Here is an 18,721-nt window from a genome sequence, read left to right as displayed (position 1 = left end):
TGAACCAATGGAACCCTTGTTGTGGAAAGACTGATGTCTGTAATACAAGACAGCAGTTTTACCCATCTGTTTGGACTTTTGCACCAACAGTTCCACTGCTCTCTGATCCAGTTTCCAGCATAGAGGTTAATCTACTGAGAGCTTAAACAAGTTCAGACACTTAAGCACATACTGCCTGAATTCCCCTACTTAGCAAGAGGATTATTAACAAGAGCCACCCCCAAGAGGGGTATTTAGGTGTAAATAATCTTTCCTACTAGGTTTCTCCCAAGAAAAGACTAGTTCTCAAAAGGAGAGCACAGCTCTTGGCAGCCACTGGGGTTGTTAGAACATGCTGAAGGGCAGAACATGCTGGAAGAAGACAAGTCAATATCCTATTTTATGTTGTTTCTTTAAGGTTATGGTATTTCAAACCCACTCAAAAGAGTGTATATTTAAATGTTCATCAAATTGATGCCCAAGAACTTAAAGCAATAAAATCAAGAAGATTACTTTGTTCAATTCATTCCCCTGTACACTTTAAATTTTTATTGATTTATTTATTTTGAATCCTATGCTTATTATGAGTCTGCTACAAAAATCTCCCTTGCTAGGGTTGCTTGCTTTTACCTCTCATGGGAAAAGAAGCCTAGGCCATTTTGCAATATACAGAAATTTGTCAGCAGGTTCAAGCTCTGCAGCCCAGCCACTGGCAAGCTCCCTTGGGTCACAGAGGGCAGGAGTCTGTGCTACCAGCAAATGGCAAAACCAACCCCAAATTCTTTACTTTACAGATGAGCCTGCTATGTTCAGCTGCCCTGCTGCTATGTTGGTACAACCTGTGCTACAGTAGTTACTGAACTGGTTTTAGGACACATCAAAAATTACTTTTTCCCTTGACAAAGGGACAAAGAAGTGGGCTGGATTAGAAGCATTGCAGACAGCCTAAGTATTTATTGTTCTTCAGAGCGGAAAATCTAAATGAAGGGAAAAGTCTGGAATTAGTTCCAAATGACACCAAAGCCCAGGAAATACATTCATTTCCAGGAGATGTAAATGACTGTGTTTAACACCCCTTGTGGCAGAATTAGCCACTGGCTGGGGTCAGCCAAACAGCAATACAGGGAATCCTCTGCTTTCTGTGTCTTGTTTACTTTATCTGTTCCTGAAAGGAGGTTGTTTCCAGAGTTTTCTTTTGTCACAGTTCCTGCCTTTGGCTGGCTCTGGCGATAAATCATCCCACAATAATCTAAAATGGAAATGCTGGCATGGAAAAGGACTGCTGCCTGACAGAAGGCACGTCCCATCCTGGCTGCCAGGACAAAGCAGCCTGTCACGTCCCCAGCCTGACCAGCAAAGTGCAGGGGAGTTATATTACAACAACAGTACAATTAAACAGCATTAAATTCAGCTTGGCGGAATGCAGGGGGCACAATTTCAAAACCAAATATGTCTCACTGGAAGAACTTTCCTCATCCAAACAAGCTGTTGGAGCCCTGAGCACCCAGGCAGGCTGCAGTGCCCTGAACACCGTCACCCAGGGCTCCTGCTGGCTGCCAGGGACTGCAGCTCCTTGTCACCTCCCTGATGACAGCTGAGTCCTGTCACAGGTCCTGTCACAGCCCTGGCTCTGTTCAGATGTGGGGGAAGGCAGCCTGCCCAAGAAGGCATTCACCTGTCAGGATGGGGTCTCCACAGCTGGCTCCCTCCTGGGGCAGCCCTGCTCTTCCTGCTCCCTGGCACAAACGTGCTGCTTTCAATAAGCATTGCTGCTTGGGTGAGCAAGCAGTAAAAATTACACAGTGCACACAGCAGCTACACAGAGGGAAAAGTGCCAGTTGCAGCTACAATTGTAAATTATTTTATGGTCCAAGTTTTCAAAGGGAACCTTAATCTTTAATGCAAAAAGGGAAAAAACACCACACCTACCTTACATAATGAATAAACAAATAAAGTACAAATCCATTTTAGCCTCCCTTCGTTTTGCCTGTAAAGTTTTAATGCAACTGACTCGTCTGTCAGAACAGAAAATTTGGGATACCAGGAGATATTGTAAGCCATAGTTCACATTAGGATAAGAAAACAAGAGTTTCCTTTCATTAGCACTGAAGGCACAAGTTTAAAACTTGAGAGAAAGAAAAAAGGGAAGAATTTTATTTAAAGAAAGAGAAATAAAGCCATGTGAAAAGGGTACTTGGATTCCAGAAACAAACAGTGAGAAAGCCTCCATTCAAAACATTAAAGCAACTCTCCAAGGGAAGAAATCATGACCTCTAGTAAACTGTAGATGAGAGAGTATCTTGGAAACACCTCAAACATAAAGAAACTGTTCAGACCAAATTCCCCTTGTGCTTTGGCACAGCTTGGTGGGACAAGACATCCTTGCTCAATAGAGGCCACTGGCACCCAGTAAGACCATGCTCCTGAGAAAACCAGCAGTTATGTAATGTACTGGTAAAACTGGAATATTGATTTCAGGAAGTCTAAGTTCTCCCATTGCTCATGGAGTACAAGGAAATAAACCTTTGATCTTTTTAATGTACACAGTAAGGCACCCTGGCTAAAGTGATGATAAGCTCCCTTTCTCCTTGAAGTTATGTCTCTTGTAAGCATCAGTGCTATGACTTGTCCTGGCACTCCTTCTGGCATAACAGTTTAAATTCCTGTATGTAGCTGGATGGGAAAAAAAAAAAAGGACTACTCTGGAATAAACAAATAACAACCCTGAGGTTGTTTTTGTAAAAAAAAAAAAAAAAAAAAAAAAAAAATATATATATATATATATATATATCTGGGATGAGCTGAGATTAAAAGAATCAGAAACATTACAATTTGGAAAGTATCTGTCACAGTGTTAGAAATATACCTGAGACTCTCATGCAGCTCACATCAAAAAGTTAGACCTGCTGACAATCCCTAGCTTAATACTGTCCCAATCAAGCATCTGTTTTCTTCTTTGATCTCCTATTTCCATTAATCCAGTAAAGTCTTGTCTGAGCATTTGCCATTTTTGCTCTCTGCTGTGACAAGTTAGTGGTTCTCTAATCCACTGAATACAAATGGATGATAAACTCAAGAGAACTGGTTTTAAAAGCAGTGCCTGCTAAATGCATAATTCAGGCCTCATCTGGGCAATCTTTCTTTCATGGCCACATATGCCAGCTCCTGTTCAGTCAACATGCCCTGAATGAAGCCTGTTACCAATCCCAAGTCACAGGTTTCTGTTTGATTTCACTGCTTCACCTGGACTGTGGGCTCTGCTCGTGACAGCATGTGGAGATGGGTTACTAGTCACAGGCTCAAGGGAAAAGGCACAAAACTGCAATAAAAAGATGAATTCATAGCATGGTTGCAGTTTCCATATGAAGTCTGTATCATCATGATATAATCCACGTCCAGGTGTTAGAAAGATAAATGACTTGTTGGCAGAATTGCCTTGTTAATGTTGGGACCTTGAGATGCTTAATGATCTCAGAGCTAGGAGGAGATTAACAAGGCCTAAGGGAAGGATGTAGCACTGATAATGGGCACAAAAGATGCAGAATTTACAGGCCACTAGGACATTTGCAGAACCCCCAAGATAAGGGAGAAACTAACAGAACCAACCCATCAGCTGTGCTGAAATTGGTTCTGACTGGGTAAAAGGTAATTTCAACAGGGGTAACTGCCACCACTGACCCAAGAAACCCACAAATCAAAAGAAAAGAAAGACTGGGCACGCAGGCTAATTATCATGAGAAGGGAGGGAATACTTAACCATAAAAGAAGAAATACTAATTAATAAAAGAATGAGGTAACTTTTAGCCAATGAACATTAACGCCTTTGTTTGCTAAAATGTATAAATAGCAAAAAGCTTTCGTAGCTCTGGATTTCCCACCCAGCACCCTTTCTGTACAGAACTGTAAATAAATTGATTGTGTGTGGACTCAATTGTGTGTGTGCTCAATGTGTGAAAGAACTTATTTTGGTGGCATTATGAGACATCTCATATATTCACTTCTACATCTTGTCTTTGTGAATCAGAAAAAAAACAAGGCACAGGTGAACTGTTGCCATTTATAAACAGTATATAACAAATTATTAATGCCAAAGTAACTGAGTAACCTTCCTCCTGCCCAAAGAAGCACAGGCACCCCTGAGAGAAAAGGATACTGTAAATATCGGAACTTTCTTTCCCATGGTAGCAGAAACAGCTGAATAAGTTACTCTGTGTCATTCTGGGTCTGTACTGGCAGGTCAGGAATTGCTAATCTTCTCATTTCAGTGCAATATGTTTGTTACTTCAGCTTCTTGATGGAAAGATCTCTACCACAAGTATGGTTTAGAGACTATTAGATTAAACAAACAATGTTTACTAAACATTTCAGGATATCTATCTATCTTGCACCAGTCTGTTTAGCATTTGTTGATGGCTTAAAATGTAATTTGATATGTTTTTGAAACCACAATGGATATGATATTGTTTGTGCCAGGCCAATGATTTCCCCGTCATAAGCATTAGAGGATAATCCTTTTCTATTTCTGATTTTAACTGCAATTTGTGAATTGAGGGATAAAATATTATTAAACTATTAGTGTTTGTAGAGTGCTTTGAGAATATCAATGTGCTTAGAAGAGACATGGTACATTACAACACTTCCATTTGTATTAAATCTGTTACAAACTTCCTATCAATTTGAATTATTTGAATTTAATTTCTCAGCATCCACAAGGAACTAACTCTTCTTTCCAACCCTTGCCTCAAAATTTTGAGTAAGAGATTTTTGTCATTGAGATTACTGCCCCTGTATTTTCTGCCACCTCTCAAAGATGGTGATTTCTTGGTCTGGAAACCTAGTGCCTCTATATGTTTGAAAGTTTTTTCATCGTGACATGTTCTTCTTGTACTTGCTTAATTACACATGGCAGTGCATGTATGCATATGTATCCCAACACAAGATGGACATGGAACAGTTGGAACAAGTCCAGAGAAGGCCACAAAGAAAAAATAATAAGGAGAAAAAAATAATGAGGAAAAACTGAAAGAGGGGAAACCTAGGCTAGATATTAGGAATAAATTCATTACTGTCATGGCAGTGAGAGAGAGGTTTCCCAGGAAAATTGTGGATACCCCGAGCCCCAATACTGGCAATGCTCAAGGTCAGGTTGGATGGGGCTCTGAGCAACCTGGTGGAAGGTGTCAGGACTAGATGATTTTTCAGGTCTTTCCAACCAAGCCATTCTATAATTCTATGTATACACAATAGTGGTTTTCATCAAAAAGGTGGATAGCACCTTATCTCATATAAAATAACATCCAACCATTTCAATTTAAAGTAAATCTAGAACTTTCTCACACAGCATGCCAGCTTCTTACTGGTAAGGCAACTGCTCCCACCTCCCTTGGTATCATGCTGTCCTCCTGGCTCAAAATTCCTTTCAGAGCAGGTGGTCCTTGCTGTTCCCTCACAAACTGTCCATCTTCTACTGTGGTCTGAAGCAGAGAAAACTTCATGAAAGAAACTGGCATTGTAGTATGCTGTCCTTTAGGGAGTACAGAGGTTCCCCGCATCCCATTTTACCCTCAGAGTCAAATCCCACTGAAACTGGTTGCAGAATTCAGCTCATTTGAGCCTGATCTGGATATGGACATCATGTTAACTGCCTGCCTGTGTTACAGGCAGCTCCCTGGATATCTTCTATATGTGATACTAATCCTTAGGTCAGTAATGCTGCCACCCCAGGCACAGAGCAGCCCAAAGGGAGCTACCACACCGAGTGCTGTCAGACTCTGGAAGTGCTCGTGTTGTTTCTCATTTGAAGAAGAATCAGCAATAAATTCTTTGCTTAAAAGCAGCTTTCCAGGGAAAGGAGGGGCAGACCTCTGCTTTTGTCTTTCTTCACCACAGCCCATGTCAGCAGAGGACCCGACTTTAGGAGCAACAAGCTGAACTCTTTGACCTGGTCAACTAATCTTCCAGAATACGGCAGTGCACTTGGGACCCAGCACAGATATTTACCCTCCCAGCATAGCTATTTCTGTGTATCCCATGGATAAACCAGGCATCTTATGATTACATTCAAGATGAAATTAAAACTCTGTAGGTAAACTCTTTACACCATGAAATCTGAAAATGGCCAGAAGTACATTCCCAGTTTTCACATTATTTTGCTGTTACATGATAAAATTTTGAAAGTCAAATGATAGCTGTGTCAGTTTTGTTTATTTCAAGGAAACAAAGGTTAAATGCATTAAAATTCTTACACCTTCCATGCAGTAGTAATTGTTAAATGGCATAACATCAAAGTCCATATTTTTAAATCTTGCCATGTGGGACAAGATCTCAGGAATGAAGATCTCATGATCTCAGGAACAAAGTGGCTCATTCCTTTTATTAATAAAAGAGCCTCATGTTATTTCTGCAGGAATCTCTTTCCTTTCAAGTCTTGGCATTAAGCTGTTCAGCGCCTTGTTATCCATGGAATTAAAATTCAGAACATCACACAAACATTGCACAAACAGCAAACTCACACTAAAACTGCTTTGGCCGTCACTATCCTACTCAAAAAAAAAAAAAAAAAAAAAAAAAAAAAAGGAAGGAGAATCAAAGCACCAAACATTTTGACATTATTTCTGGCAGAGGGGTGGCTGCAGCTGCCAGGACAAATAGGGTTTTTGTTATGGGATGCGTTTGTTTCCTTAGTCAACCCACGTGAGATCGGGACGGGAGCTGCAGGAACCATTCCTCCCCTTGCTCACAGGCACGGGCAGAGGAAGCCCTGCACGCCTTGGGCACGGCAGGGTGACCAGCAGCACACAGGCTGCCCGGCAGCACGGACAGAGCCGGCGGCTCCGCTCCGGGAGCGCCCATCCATCCCTGCCCGGGATCGCCGCTCCCGGGAAGCGCTCCAGCCCCGCGCGGGCCCGGCCGAGGCCACGCCCCCGATTGGTCACGCCCAAAGGAGGCGTGTCCTGCCGGGAAAGCCACGCCCCCTGGGACCGCGCCCCTCGGGCCGCCGCGCACGCGCCCCTCCCGCCCTTTGTTTACCCCGCGTGGGGCCGCGCGCCGGCCGATGGCGTCAGCGCGCCCGGCCCCGCCCCCAGGCCGCGTCCGCCGCGGCGACAGCGGCGCTGCGGGAGCGACTCCGCGGGGCCCCCCCGGTGTGCGTGTCCCCGCCCCGCCGCCCCGAGCCGAGCGCCGGCACACGCTGCTCGCCGCCCGGCAGCCGGCGGGCGCATGTTCCCGGGCGGGGTCGGCGCGCCGGCGGTGAGTGCGGGCGAGCATGGCCGCGCCCGGATCGGAGAAGAGCAGCAAGAAGAAGACGGAGAAGAAGCTCGCGGCCCGCGAGGAGGCGAAGCTGCTCGCCTCCTTCATGGGCGTCATGAACTCCATGCGCAAGCAGGTACGGGCGGCGCTGGCCGGGGCCGCAGCCGCGGTGTCCTGAGGACAGATCCCGCTGCCGCCCCGTGGGTTTCCCGTCTCTGGGCCCGGCTGCGGGGCCCAGCCCAGCGGAGCCGGCACCGGGATGCCTCGGGCTCTCGGAGCCGCACAGCGGGAGCGGCCGGTGCCGGTGGGGGCTGGAGGCAGAAGACGCCGTGAATCTGTTTTTCCTTGTCTGATGACGCCTTGTGTGTGGTAGGGCAGGAGTGGGGCTGTGGTTGTTGGATGGGCCAGTGTCTCCAGTTAGCCCTTTTCCAGCCGAAGCCTGAGGGCAGCGGAAAGGCGCTGATGCTGGATTTTGGACCAGAAACTCTTCTGTGAACAAATTGACTGTGTACGCTGTGAAACTGCAGAGGAAGGAGAGGGACGAGTAGATCCATGGTTTGGTTTCACAGGTGGCATTTTCATCTTGAATACCTCTGGCCATCGCTCTAGGCAGCCAGCGGCACTGTAGGAGTTGGTGGCTTCATCCGGTCTCAAACTGTGAACTCTTGGCCTGATCAGTTTCCATAGTCTATTGAGTATTAAAGGTGACTCCTCTGTTTACCAGCGGAGCAACAGTGGTAACCAAAATTGCAGTCATACAAGTGCATTTCAGTTGAGCTGTCCAAACTGAAATAAATATTAATTTTAAATTTTTTTTAAAAACATTGAACTAATAATTCAAGGACAGAAGGATCATACACGTAACTCCTTGCATAAGAAGAAATCTTTCTTCTCAGTGGAGGATCTAGATTGATCGTGGAACTTTGGTTTGTTTAAAAACTGATGTGTAGCCAGAGTTAAAGCTGACTCAGAAGCCACACTTGACATTGTTGTATTGTGTCTTCTAGGGTTTAGTTTCTTGTCCTCCAGAGGCTCAGTCCAGTTTTTAATGCTGTCTGCAGCAGCAGTCTGGGTCTTGACCTTGCGAGTACTGGGTGTTGGTTCTGCTTTTCTCTAACACTTCAGTCCTGTTCTTCTCTCAGTAATAGGCACTCACTTATGTTGTCTGCATAAACCATTTCATGCAGCTAAGCTCTAATGTATGAAAAACTAATATTGTTTTCAATTACTTCAGGTAGTAGTGTAAAGACTTAAAGCCTGTGATCTATGTTTTTTTGTGTAGGCCTTGTTTCTGATCTGAAAGTGTAAACATATTCCAATTCATAACTTGGCTCTTCAGTGTTTAGCTCATACCACTGCCATTGTTTAAAAGGGAATACCAGATGCTATTAGGATTTGTAAGTAGATAAAGGAAATACTGTCCTTCTGTGCAGTCCCCAGCTCAGAAATTCACAGTGCTTTGTCCTGTCCCTGCTCCAGTGTGTGGTACCACATTATTCTGTGCAAGTGCCTCATCTTGCAGTACAGTGGAGTGCCAGCTCTTATGTCGTTATGAGCCACTCCAAACAAGGAGTGGGAGAATCAGGATTAAGTGCTGTGAAGTTTGTGTGTACTTCTGATTCAAATTCCAGAACCTGTTGTGCCTAGGGAGGTGCAGCTCTGAATTTTGCCTGCAAACTTCTCATCTGACCTCAGGTGAGCATTACGTGTCCCACACAGTCCTGATTGGTCCAGAAATTTTTGCAGATTTCATGAAACTCATGCTTCTTTTAGGAGTTGTTTGTAAGAGGAGCTCAAATATTACTGAGGCAGTAGGGGGAGGTGTGATTATATAGGATAAATTTGGGAAGTCAGCAGTAGTCAGAAGAAAACACACTTGTTTCAGCTCTTTGGTTGTGCTAAAGTTATAAGAGGATTTGTAGTCAGCTCTTTCCTCTTGTATTTTGATAAGTCAAGAACTATGCTGTAGTTACAAAACCTGAATGTGAGTTAAAATTTCCTGTGATGGAAGTGTCAAGGTGCACATGCAGCTCAAGATATTTAGCTCATTAGTTAATCCTGTAGGAATCTGGTCTGATGGGAACTTACAGCTCATTTTAAGGAGGCTGCTTTTTGTGTGAGCTGGGATGAAGAGGAATCCTCCATGAGTGTGGGAGTTTAGCGTGAACTATGGGACATAGCTGCACTCAGTACAGCTGAGATGTGGGGGCCAAATGTGTTTAGTGCTTGGAGGACTTGTTGCTTGTCTCCAGCACTGATGACCCACATCTTGGTGGGTTTTCCAGAGCTATTGGAATGTGTGTTCATAAATCATTTGTTGCAACATTGCAGCTCAGTGGAGGTCAGCCAGGAGTGAAGTCATTGGTAATGAAGCTGGCATAGAGCTGCAAGGTGTTGCTGAACCTGTTTTTTGGAAGTGAAGTGCCCTGCAGAAAATGACTCTTGCGTGTGTCCTTTGGTTAACACCAGTCCTGTTGCATCATGGAAGTGACCCAGTGACAGCAGTGTGGCTTTCTGGAAAGAAGTGCAGAAATCCTCAGAAGAGCATTAGTTGAAATGGAACCATCACACCCAGAAACATCCCAGGGAAAGAATTTAAAGTGGTGGTCTGTTTTGGTTGGCAAATGCACCCAGAGAGGCCTTAGAACATCTGAGGTGTTTCAGATGCTGAGCTGAGGCTTTTAAAGTGTCTTAGTAGTGCAGTGTGGAGATGAAGCAACAGCTGCAAACCTTGGCAAAGCTTGGCCATAAGATTTTATAATATCTTGTACTGCTAATTTCCAATGTCTGTTTTGAACCAAAAGTGTTGGAAATGTCAGTTTTAAAGGATTTTCTCTGAAATTTTTTCAGAATGGTCTTTTTTTAAAAAAATATTTATATTTTGTCTAATATGTGCTTTTGAGTGTCCTGTAAAAGATAAAAAAAATAGGGGCATGTTTAAAGGAATTGTAAATGTGGATTATCAGACCTAGATAATATTGTCTCCATGTGGAAAACACTGTTGTAGTTCTCAGCAAGTAATTTCCCACAGCAGATATGTTATTTTCTGGGACTGGCCTTGGGATGGGTGTTTGTAGATGTTTTTGAAAGCAGTTCCATGAACTTAAGGTAATAGTCTAAAAATTATTCCCTGTTTTTTTGAGGAAGCAATGCTGCTCAATTTTTCTTTCTTAATGGATAGTTATAATTAACTATAGTATGATATACATTTATTTCACCCAATGCATTCTTAGAAGAAATAGCATTTCAGAATTTGTTCAAATTATGTGTTTTTACCCCAATCCCTCCTGATGGCTTTCATAAGTTCTGTTGCTTTCCCTTCTTCTAGATCATGACAGTTCACAAGTAGGGGAGAAACTAGCTGCCCATATATAAACAGCAAACACATGAGAAATAAATTGTTTTGTTTTGAGTCTTGTTGCTGATTATATGACTAGTCAAAGCCTTCCATAGAAGTGGTAGTTTTTGATACATTTTCTCTAAAATGTTCTGAATGCTTTAAACTCATTCATCACTTTGATCCCAGTTGAGAAATAGAATGGTAGTCTTCAGATATGAGATTCCAGTGATTTTTTTTTTTTTTTTTAATCAGCAGCAGAGTAGAGAAGAGCCAGTGCAATATAAATGCAGCCCCTACTAGATGCTGCAGAGCCTGCATTATTGTAGGCTGATGTAAAAGCTACAGAAAATACTTTAATCAGAGTTCATGTTATTTGTGACCATCCTGTACAAATTCATGGGTAGACTGATGTTTGCTAGTTCTCCAGGCTACTGAACTTTGATTTTCAGAAAATCTTTTTATCACATAATGGTCTTGAGTTGTGCGTGTTGAAAAAAGCAATGAATTTCTATAAGTGGTTTTAAAAAAAATTGTTGAAATATTTTTAAAAATGCTGATTTTTGTCTTTTTTTTTCCTCTGATTCAGAAAACTCTTTGTGATGTCATTCTTATGGTTCAAGAAAGAAAGATCCCAGCTCACCGTGTTGTGCTTGCTTCAGCCAGTCATTTTTTTAACTTGATGTTTACTAGTAAGTCTTTTGAAAATCAATTAATTTTAAACTTTCATGATGATATCCTGTTATATTTGTGTCTGTCAACATGTTTATCTTATGAAAGTGATTAATTTGAGGGATAAGAGTAAGGTGAAGATTTATTTCATGTCCTTCTTCCATTGATCTCTGTTCACCCCTCCCCTCATTTTTCCTTTAACTCTCTTTACATCAAGTCGAGTGTTACTTCATGTATAAGCTCTCTTAATAACTGGGGCCTATACACTGTGTTAGAGTTTATTTCCCTTTCTTAACCTGAAAATTGGGATTTATTTTTTGCCCCATTACAGAATTTGTCTGCATATAAATTGGGCTTTCAGAGGTTAGAAACTTGTTTAGTGGCTGGAGTGGATGATCTTAGAGATCTTTTCCAGCCTTGATGTGATTACCATAATTCTGTGATTCTGTAGTTCTTTCATTTATACTCTCCTTAAATATTCAGTTATGTAGTATCTTATCTTTTGTATGCCTTACCCATGAATTATTGTAAAATTACTGTAAAATCAAAGTGGAATGGAGGTAATAGCCATTTAATAACCATTCATGCCAGGGTAACCATCTGTGGGCAAACCTGGGGCTGTGTCTGGATGTGGGGAGCTCAGAGCTGTCTGCATTGTTACCAGCTTTAATGTGGAAATGGCTTTTGGCATTGGTATTGCTAACATGGCAGTCTGGCTGCAGTCAACAAAGTCTGGGACTTTTTCTACTTGACACAGTTTATCATAATTACGATAACTGGTGTGAGTACATCCTTGTATTATCTTGTTTGTTCCACTGCCTCCTTTCCTGACTTGCATTAACAAGTCTGGGAAAACAGCAATCAACTCCAAGCAGTTTTTAGCAAGTTACTACTTTGTATAATTGCTTTATTTTCTGTTTGCAAAACATACAATAACTAGAGTGGCTTCTTGATTAAAACTTCTTGATTAAAATTTTTAATCTGTTTGCAGCAAATATGATCGAATCAAAGTCCTTTGAAGTGGAGCTAAAAGATGCAGAGCCTGACATTATTGAACAGCTCGTGGAGTTTGCTTATACTGCAAGGTAGTGTTGTTATTTAAAGCTCATGCTTTTCTATGAAGCCTGCCAATTTTAAATTATCAAAGCTTAAAATAATGCTTTTGTGATTGTTCCCATTAAAATTATTTCCTTTGTTTAAAGCCTGATGTGACTAGACTTTTTATACTTCTTTCCTCTTCGTTTTTATTTAACCAGTAGGAAGCCCAACAGACTAAAGAGAAGGGTATTTGCCTCCTGAAAGCAATTCAAAGCACTTCAAGCTTTTGACTTCAATGTTGGAGTCAAATGATGTTTCCCATGGTTCTGTAATTCAGGTCCTTATTGAGGGTCAGCAGGGTCTCTTTGTGGTCATAGTACCTATGGCACAAAACCATTTCCAGGAGTTACACTTTCATCTCAAACAGGCAGGGAGACCTCTTCTGTGAGTAGTGTTTTCCCCCCTGTCTCAGTTTGTCCATGTATTTGTGGGGTTTTTTTATATTCCAGCCCACCCCCCCAACAGACCTGTTGCAGATGGCTAGGGTTGTAAACAGTACTTAATCAGCTTTATTCAGACCTGTGGATGTCAGGCCTTTCATCTAATGGGGTTAACTCTCATTAGGGAGGCTTTCTCCTTTCTTTTGAGAGGAATCATCTTGTCTAATCCATCAGTGGTTAAGAGACAATCTGTGTCAACAGCCCACCCCAGCCACATGGTTGCCTGCCCTGGTACCCAAGCCCTAGACTGTGGCTTCCATATCTCCTCTTGAAACACTGCCCAACTGATTGTTCTGCTTATGCACTCTGGGAAAATCAGCCAGAACAGTCCTAACAGAGGTTTTGCTGATATCTGTTTAGGAGTTGAAAATGATCATTAAAAAGGGTTCTGGATTTGGTTTGGTTTTTTTTGTTTGTTTTTTTTTTTTTTTTCCTCTTTTGTGAAAGTGGTTAATCACATAACTCATAGCAGTAGTATAGGACTGCAGAGGGCCTGTGTTAAAGGCTTATTAATCAGATTCCAGGACTGGTTATTCTTTGCTCTGCCTGGATAAAGCAGAGCAAGGAAAAGCAGTTTGGAAACATCATGAAGGTTGTGTCCTTGGACTGTATGTGAAAGATTCCTGGGTAAATAGGAGGGAAATAATTTTGCCATTTGCATGAATTTGTGTAAGTTGCTTTATTTTATTGCCACAACTTAGATCATTTCAGTGATGCTAATTTTATACCCTCTGTTTTGCAGAATCTCAGTTAATAGCAATAATGTCCAGTCTTTACTAGATGCAGCAAACCAGTATCAGATTGAACCTGTGAAAAAAATGTGTGTGGACTTCTTAAAAGAACAAGTGGATGCTTCCAATTGTCTTGGTAAGAGAAATAGACTTAAAGTTACTGTTTATTTTTTTAACTTTGCTGTATGGTCTGTCTGTGGATAAACAGTAACATTTGGCTAAAAGCAGGTATGTAAAAATGATTTTTCTCTGAATCTGAACTGTTGCCTCTTGCCACAGGGTCTGCTGACTGTGCAAGGTCTCATCCAGCTTGGCAGGATTCTGGGTCTTCTTGTGTGTTAGAAAACTGCATGTGAGGTGGAGCTTTCAATTGTTACTGTACTTGCAGATAGAATTTGACATATTTGTAACTTTCACAAAACCAGCATATCTTTCACAAGAATAAGTTTATTCACTTTAAATTTTGGCTGAAAGCAATGAATGTCATCTGAGCAGGTTTGATATCATGTTCTGTAACTCTAATGTGAACTCAGTGTTACAGAAAAGCTAAACAACAAGGAGAACTAAATACTTTTCATGCTTAAGGTTTGGTGCACTTTATATAAACAGAAATTTAAGATAAACTTTTTTTAGTGTTTTTTATTGACACTTAGGCAATTCTTGTAGTAACATCTCAATCATATTACAGATGCTTATAGCAGCATAGAAATTTTTTGCAGAGTATATCTAAATTACAGTGACTGAACTGACACTTCTGTGCAGTACAGCTGTGGCTCTGAATCAACTGCTGGAAGAAAGGCATTACCCAAGGAAAATGCCACTTAGGCTTGCTTTGAGGTATATCTCTGCCCTGTGGCTTCTGTTAGGTGGAAAATTAATTATGGTCTCTAATGCTTGCATACTTCGTTGCTACTTTATTGTAAAAAGATGAAAACAATTTCTCCTTCAGGCACTTTTTAAATTAAAACATATTTTGTACTTATAAGCAAGTACACAGTTCATTTAAAAAAAAACATTTGAAAGAAACCATGGCTTAATTTGAATCTTGAAATTTTGTCATATATGTGGAGTTTATCTTTCTAGTTTGCATTTTACTACTCTGAGCAGCTTAGACTAATTGCAACCTGTATGTTAGTGAGTTGCTCCTACCCCATTTGCCATTTTCTCTGTGAGAAGGAAGACTGTGGCATGATGAGAAGTTGCTGCTGAAAAGCTCTGTGCTTACATGTTTTTTAATGCTGAAGTGGCAGTGGTGCTTCTCAGCTGCTATTGCTGTTTATACCTTCATCCCAACCTCCTGTTCCTCCAGCAACATCAACTTGACCAACTTCGTGTTGGTCTGCAGCTGACTGTGCTACATGGATAGAAATGTCCCAGTTCAGCATGACCCTTGAAGGAAACTGGGCTTACCTGGTGACTGATGCTGCATGAGCAGGTCAGGAGAGGTTGTAAAATGTGGATCCAGTTTCTCAAGCTGTTCTGGTTAGACGTGGTTAGTGTGGCTTGGCTCAGGCTTGGTTAAGGTCTGCTTTGTAATTGGGAAGGAAACAGTGAGAAAACAGTGCTGGACAGACAGTTAATACAGCAAGTGTTGCAGGCCTGACTCTCCAATTAGTTCAGTAGGGATAGGGATCAGGAGCTTGTCCCTGTCTTAGTTTGCCTTGAATTGCAGATAAGTTATGATAGCATGTGTTTTAATGGGGAGAAAAAAAGGCATGGTAATAAATATTAAACTGGAATTGTAAGTATCACTGAAATTACAATAATTGTATTCTATTTTAATATATTAAAGGTAATTGCAGTTCAAGTTTAGAAAGGTTTTTTTTCCATTTTTCCTACATAGGCATAAGTGTGCTAGCAGAATGTCTTGACTGCCCGGAACTGAAAGCTACTGCAGATGACTTCATCCATCAGCATTTCACTGAGGTTTACAAGACAGATGAGTTTCTTCAGCTTGATGTTAAGCGTGTGACACATCTCCTGAACCAAGATACATTGACAGTGAGGGCAGAAGATCAGGTGAGAGGTCCCTGTTTCATAGCACCTAAAAGCATTGAACTTAATTATCATTTTTTAATCAAGAACTGGCTTCAGGTATTCAAGTATCTCACTTCCAGTGTTCCTAGAAGATATGAAGCACATAGTGCTTGCTAAATTGTGGAATAAAAGGTGCATCCTAACTTGATCAAAACCAATATTAATAAATATTCACATTTCAAGTGTGATTTTTAGATGTGTTGTTTCAGCAAAGTTGGAAGAAAGAAGTCACAGGGGAATAAGCAGAACAGTTTCCTATGTCAAGATAGCTATAGGGCTTCTGATTAAATAGTAGTGAGCTAAATTGTTTGTTGTGGTTGCTTCTAGATTGGGATTTATGTGCTTCTCATGAAAGTGCACCACTTCAAAGTGGTGAGCAAACTGCACCTTAATGGATGCACATTTCTACCTGAGTATGGCCTAGCCCATTCCAGAGAGGAGTTTTCTGATGGAAACATATACATAGAAGCTTGGGGAACTGGGATACTTGGAAATAAGATGAGTAAAACACTGAAAGCTACATGCATTGGCAATGGTGGATTGCTGGAAGACCCATTTTTAGGGACTGGACATAAAAAAGTTTAGGTGGCTGAAAGAAGCCTGGAGTTCACTCAATTAAAATTTGTAACCTGTGGTAGAAATTACATTCACAGCTGTCCCATTTGGAATGCTTGATTCAGCTTAGAGCACAGTCCTGAATGATTGTTTACCAGCTTGTTCTTTCTACTGCAGGAAAATAGGAAGCACATAGGTGTCTACACTGCAGCACAGGCTGGTGGTTGTAGCAGTTGAGTGCTACTCGTAGCTTCTTAGTCAAAGCTGTTGAAAACAAACTGAAATCTTACCTTTGTAGCTGTGCTGTTCTGGTGCTTGAATTAGGTAATTTAAGTTTGTGTGGGTGTGGCATCATGAGTTGACTCATACCTTTGAAGTGCACCAGAGGGATGTTGTAGCTGAGATGGTGTGTATATCCTCTTGGAAACTGATGTTCTGCTGACTGTGTTTCCATTGACATTGACTTCCAACAGGCAGAGGAATTGATTTGAAGCATTAAGGTTTAGTAATTTGTCCTACTGTATGGTGATGTAACTTATGAAGATAAGAATTAGTAAGAGTGGGGGATAATATCAGGGGATTGAATATGGTACTTGGTTTGTTTCAGATATAATTATGAGTAATGTCACAGTTCAGCATTCTTGCTTGGTGCTGGGAAGAGTTCAGATCATGGGATAACATTCTCAGAGCTGGAAGTGTCATTTCACTTGCAGCCAAAATGACACTTTAGATTTATATTCTCTAAGTTCTGTTGGTAAGGTAGGATGTTGTGCTTTAGCCTGGCAACAGTGGTAGAAATGTTATGTATTCAGCATAGCATTATTAAAATTCCTTTAGCAAACTGGTGGTGTTCTGTAGAAAACTACAGAAGTTTGACAGTTGTTCTACAGGAATCTTGTATTTTAGGACTAGTGCTAGAAAGCTGACATTATACTCTAACTTTTGTTTTGGTGTGGAGCATAGTTGGATTTTGGAAAAAAGAGAAGGTAGCATTGAGTACAGTCTGTCCTATACAATGTTCATGTTCAGGTCATTCTGTTGAATTTCCTTAGCTGATGGAATCGAACTTTTAATTATTTTTTTCTTTGCTTTCCCACATTCCCTGGTAACTTTGCAGAGTTACAGCTGGGGTGGTCTAGTAGTCCTGAGTAATTCTTCCATGCAGTGTCTTTCCATGTTGCATCTCAGTCACTCAGCACCAATCACTGTGACCAGTTTCAGCTACAGCTGTAGGCAGCGGCTGTGCTGTTACTTACAGTGAGGTTGTCCTGCCACTTCAGAGTCAGTGCTACTAGAAAAGCTGGCTGTGTCTGAGAGCAACGTGAAAGTAGCAGAGTGTACATGTAATCCTAAATCTTTTTTTTCATTTCTTCCTGACCCAGCAGACAATTATAAATAGAGCAGATTTCTTGATCATCTTCCCTGTTCTATCTTCTCTGACCCCTAAGAAAACCCATTATCATTTCCAGTGAGGAGGAGAAAAAGGGGAGACACTGGTAAATTTACAGTAGTTTGCAATTTAAAACTTTGATTTAAATGGTTCCCTAAGACACAAACATAGCAATGTATTTGGACATCCAACATGATGATTTGGTAAGAAAACCAGTTTATCACCTCGGGAGACTATATCAAGTGGAAGTAATTTCATTTCTGTGAAAGCATTACTAATGTTTTGGCACAGAACTTGAAGAGTATGAGACTTAACCTGGTACTGGAGCTACCCACATAAATGTGAATTGAAGATTCATCTTTTCCATTTGAAGGGAAAAAAGTTAAACAGCAGAAGTTGTAGTCAAAGGTTGTAGATGAGATTTATTCAGTGGTTGTGCATTTGTTTTACTTGTTTCAGCATTGTCTATGGGTTTGGTTGACTTTTGTTGTAGGGGGGTTTTTAGTTTTTATTTTTTTTTAAAGATGTCAATGGGATCCCCACATAATAAAAAGTTAGTATATGTTAACCTCCAGCAAGCATTATAGATAGCAATTCATGGATAGCATTAAGGTTCTTACTTGTCTTGCTGTGGTGATGTACCTAATCCCCTTCTCTCCTTGTCTCTGTTTAAGGTTTATGATGCAGCAGTCAGATGGCTGAAGTATGATGAGCCAAATCGCCAGCCCTACATGGTTGATATTCTTGCTAAAGTCCGATTTCCTCTAATATCAAAGAACTTCTTAAGTAAAACAGTTCAGGCTGAACCACTTATTCAGGATAACCCAGAATGCCTTAAAATGGTGATCAGTAAGTTGACCTCTAGCTGAAATCTTTGTGTTGTTCTGTATCATTTTAAAAATGCTTTGAAAAATTTTGAAAATTGTTGGCTTTAAAATGCTCTAACATTTTCACATTAAATTCATCTGTGTTCTTTCTAGGATGCTGTGTTTAGTTGAAGTTGGATTAGCAGATTATTATGTAAATAAAACTCATTTTATGTAACAGTGTGACTTTCATTTGTTTTCTCCTAGCAAATGGCATGAACTCCATGAGAAGTAATGGAATGGAGATTTTGTCAATGACAATGAATTAGGGTAACTGAAAGTTAGTCTGCCTTTGTGATAGGCTCATAACTTCAATACTGTTCATGTTAACATGTGCATTAATAAAAGAAGTATGTCAACATTTTGAA

The 18,721-nt window shown here is 41.0% G+C and overlaps 1 protein-coding gene across 2 annotated transcripts in view; it reads left to right on the top strand.

Annotated features, from left to right (window-relative positions):
* Positions 1-6,976: 6,976 nt before the first annotated feature.
* Positions 6,977-18,721, top strand: part of KLHL7 (kelch like family member 7) — a 27,151-nt gene continuing 15,406 nt past the window's right edge. For both annotated transcript variants that reach the window (XR_013773898.1, XM_079302900.1), the window contains exons 1-6: positions 6,977-7,363; positions 11,154-11,256; positions 12,228-12,321; positions 13,517-13,641; positions 15,349-15,524; positions 18,162-18,336. Coding sequence is in view for 1 of the 2 variants with exons in the window: in XM_079302900.1 (XP_079159026.1) it covers positions 7,244-7,363; positions 11,154-11,256; positions 12,228-12,321; positions 13,517-13,641; positions 15,349-15,524; positions 18,162-18,336 (793 nt within the window). In the remaining variant the exon portion in view is untranslated. The remainder of the gene's footprint in view (positions 7,364-11,153; positions 11,257-12,227; positions 12,322-13,516; positions 13,642-15,348; positions 15,525-18,161; positions 18,337-18,721) is intronic.

Source organism: Erithacus rubecula, assembly GCF_903797595.1.
Source record: "Erithacus rubecula genome assembly, chromosome: 3".
Taxonomy (NCBI): domain Eukaryota; kingdom Metazoa; phylum Chordata; class Aves; order Passeriformes; family Muscicapidae; genus Erithacus; species Erithacus rubecula.
The sequence above is the reverse complement of the archived record's forward strand: the minus strand, read 5'-3'. Positions and strand labels throughout refer to the sequence as shown.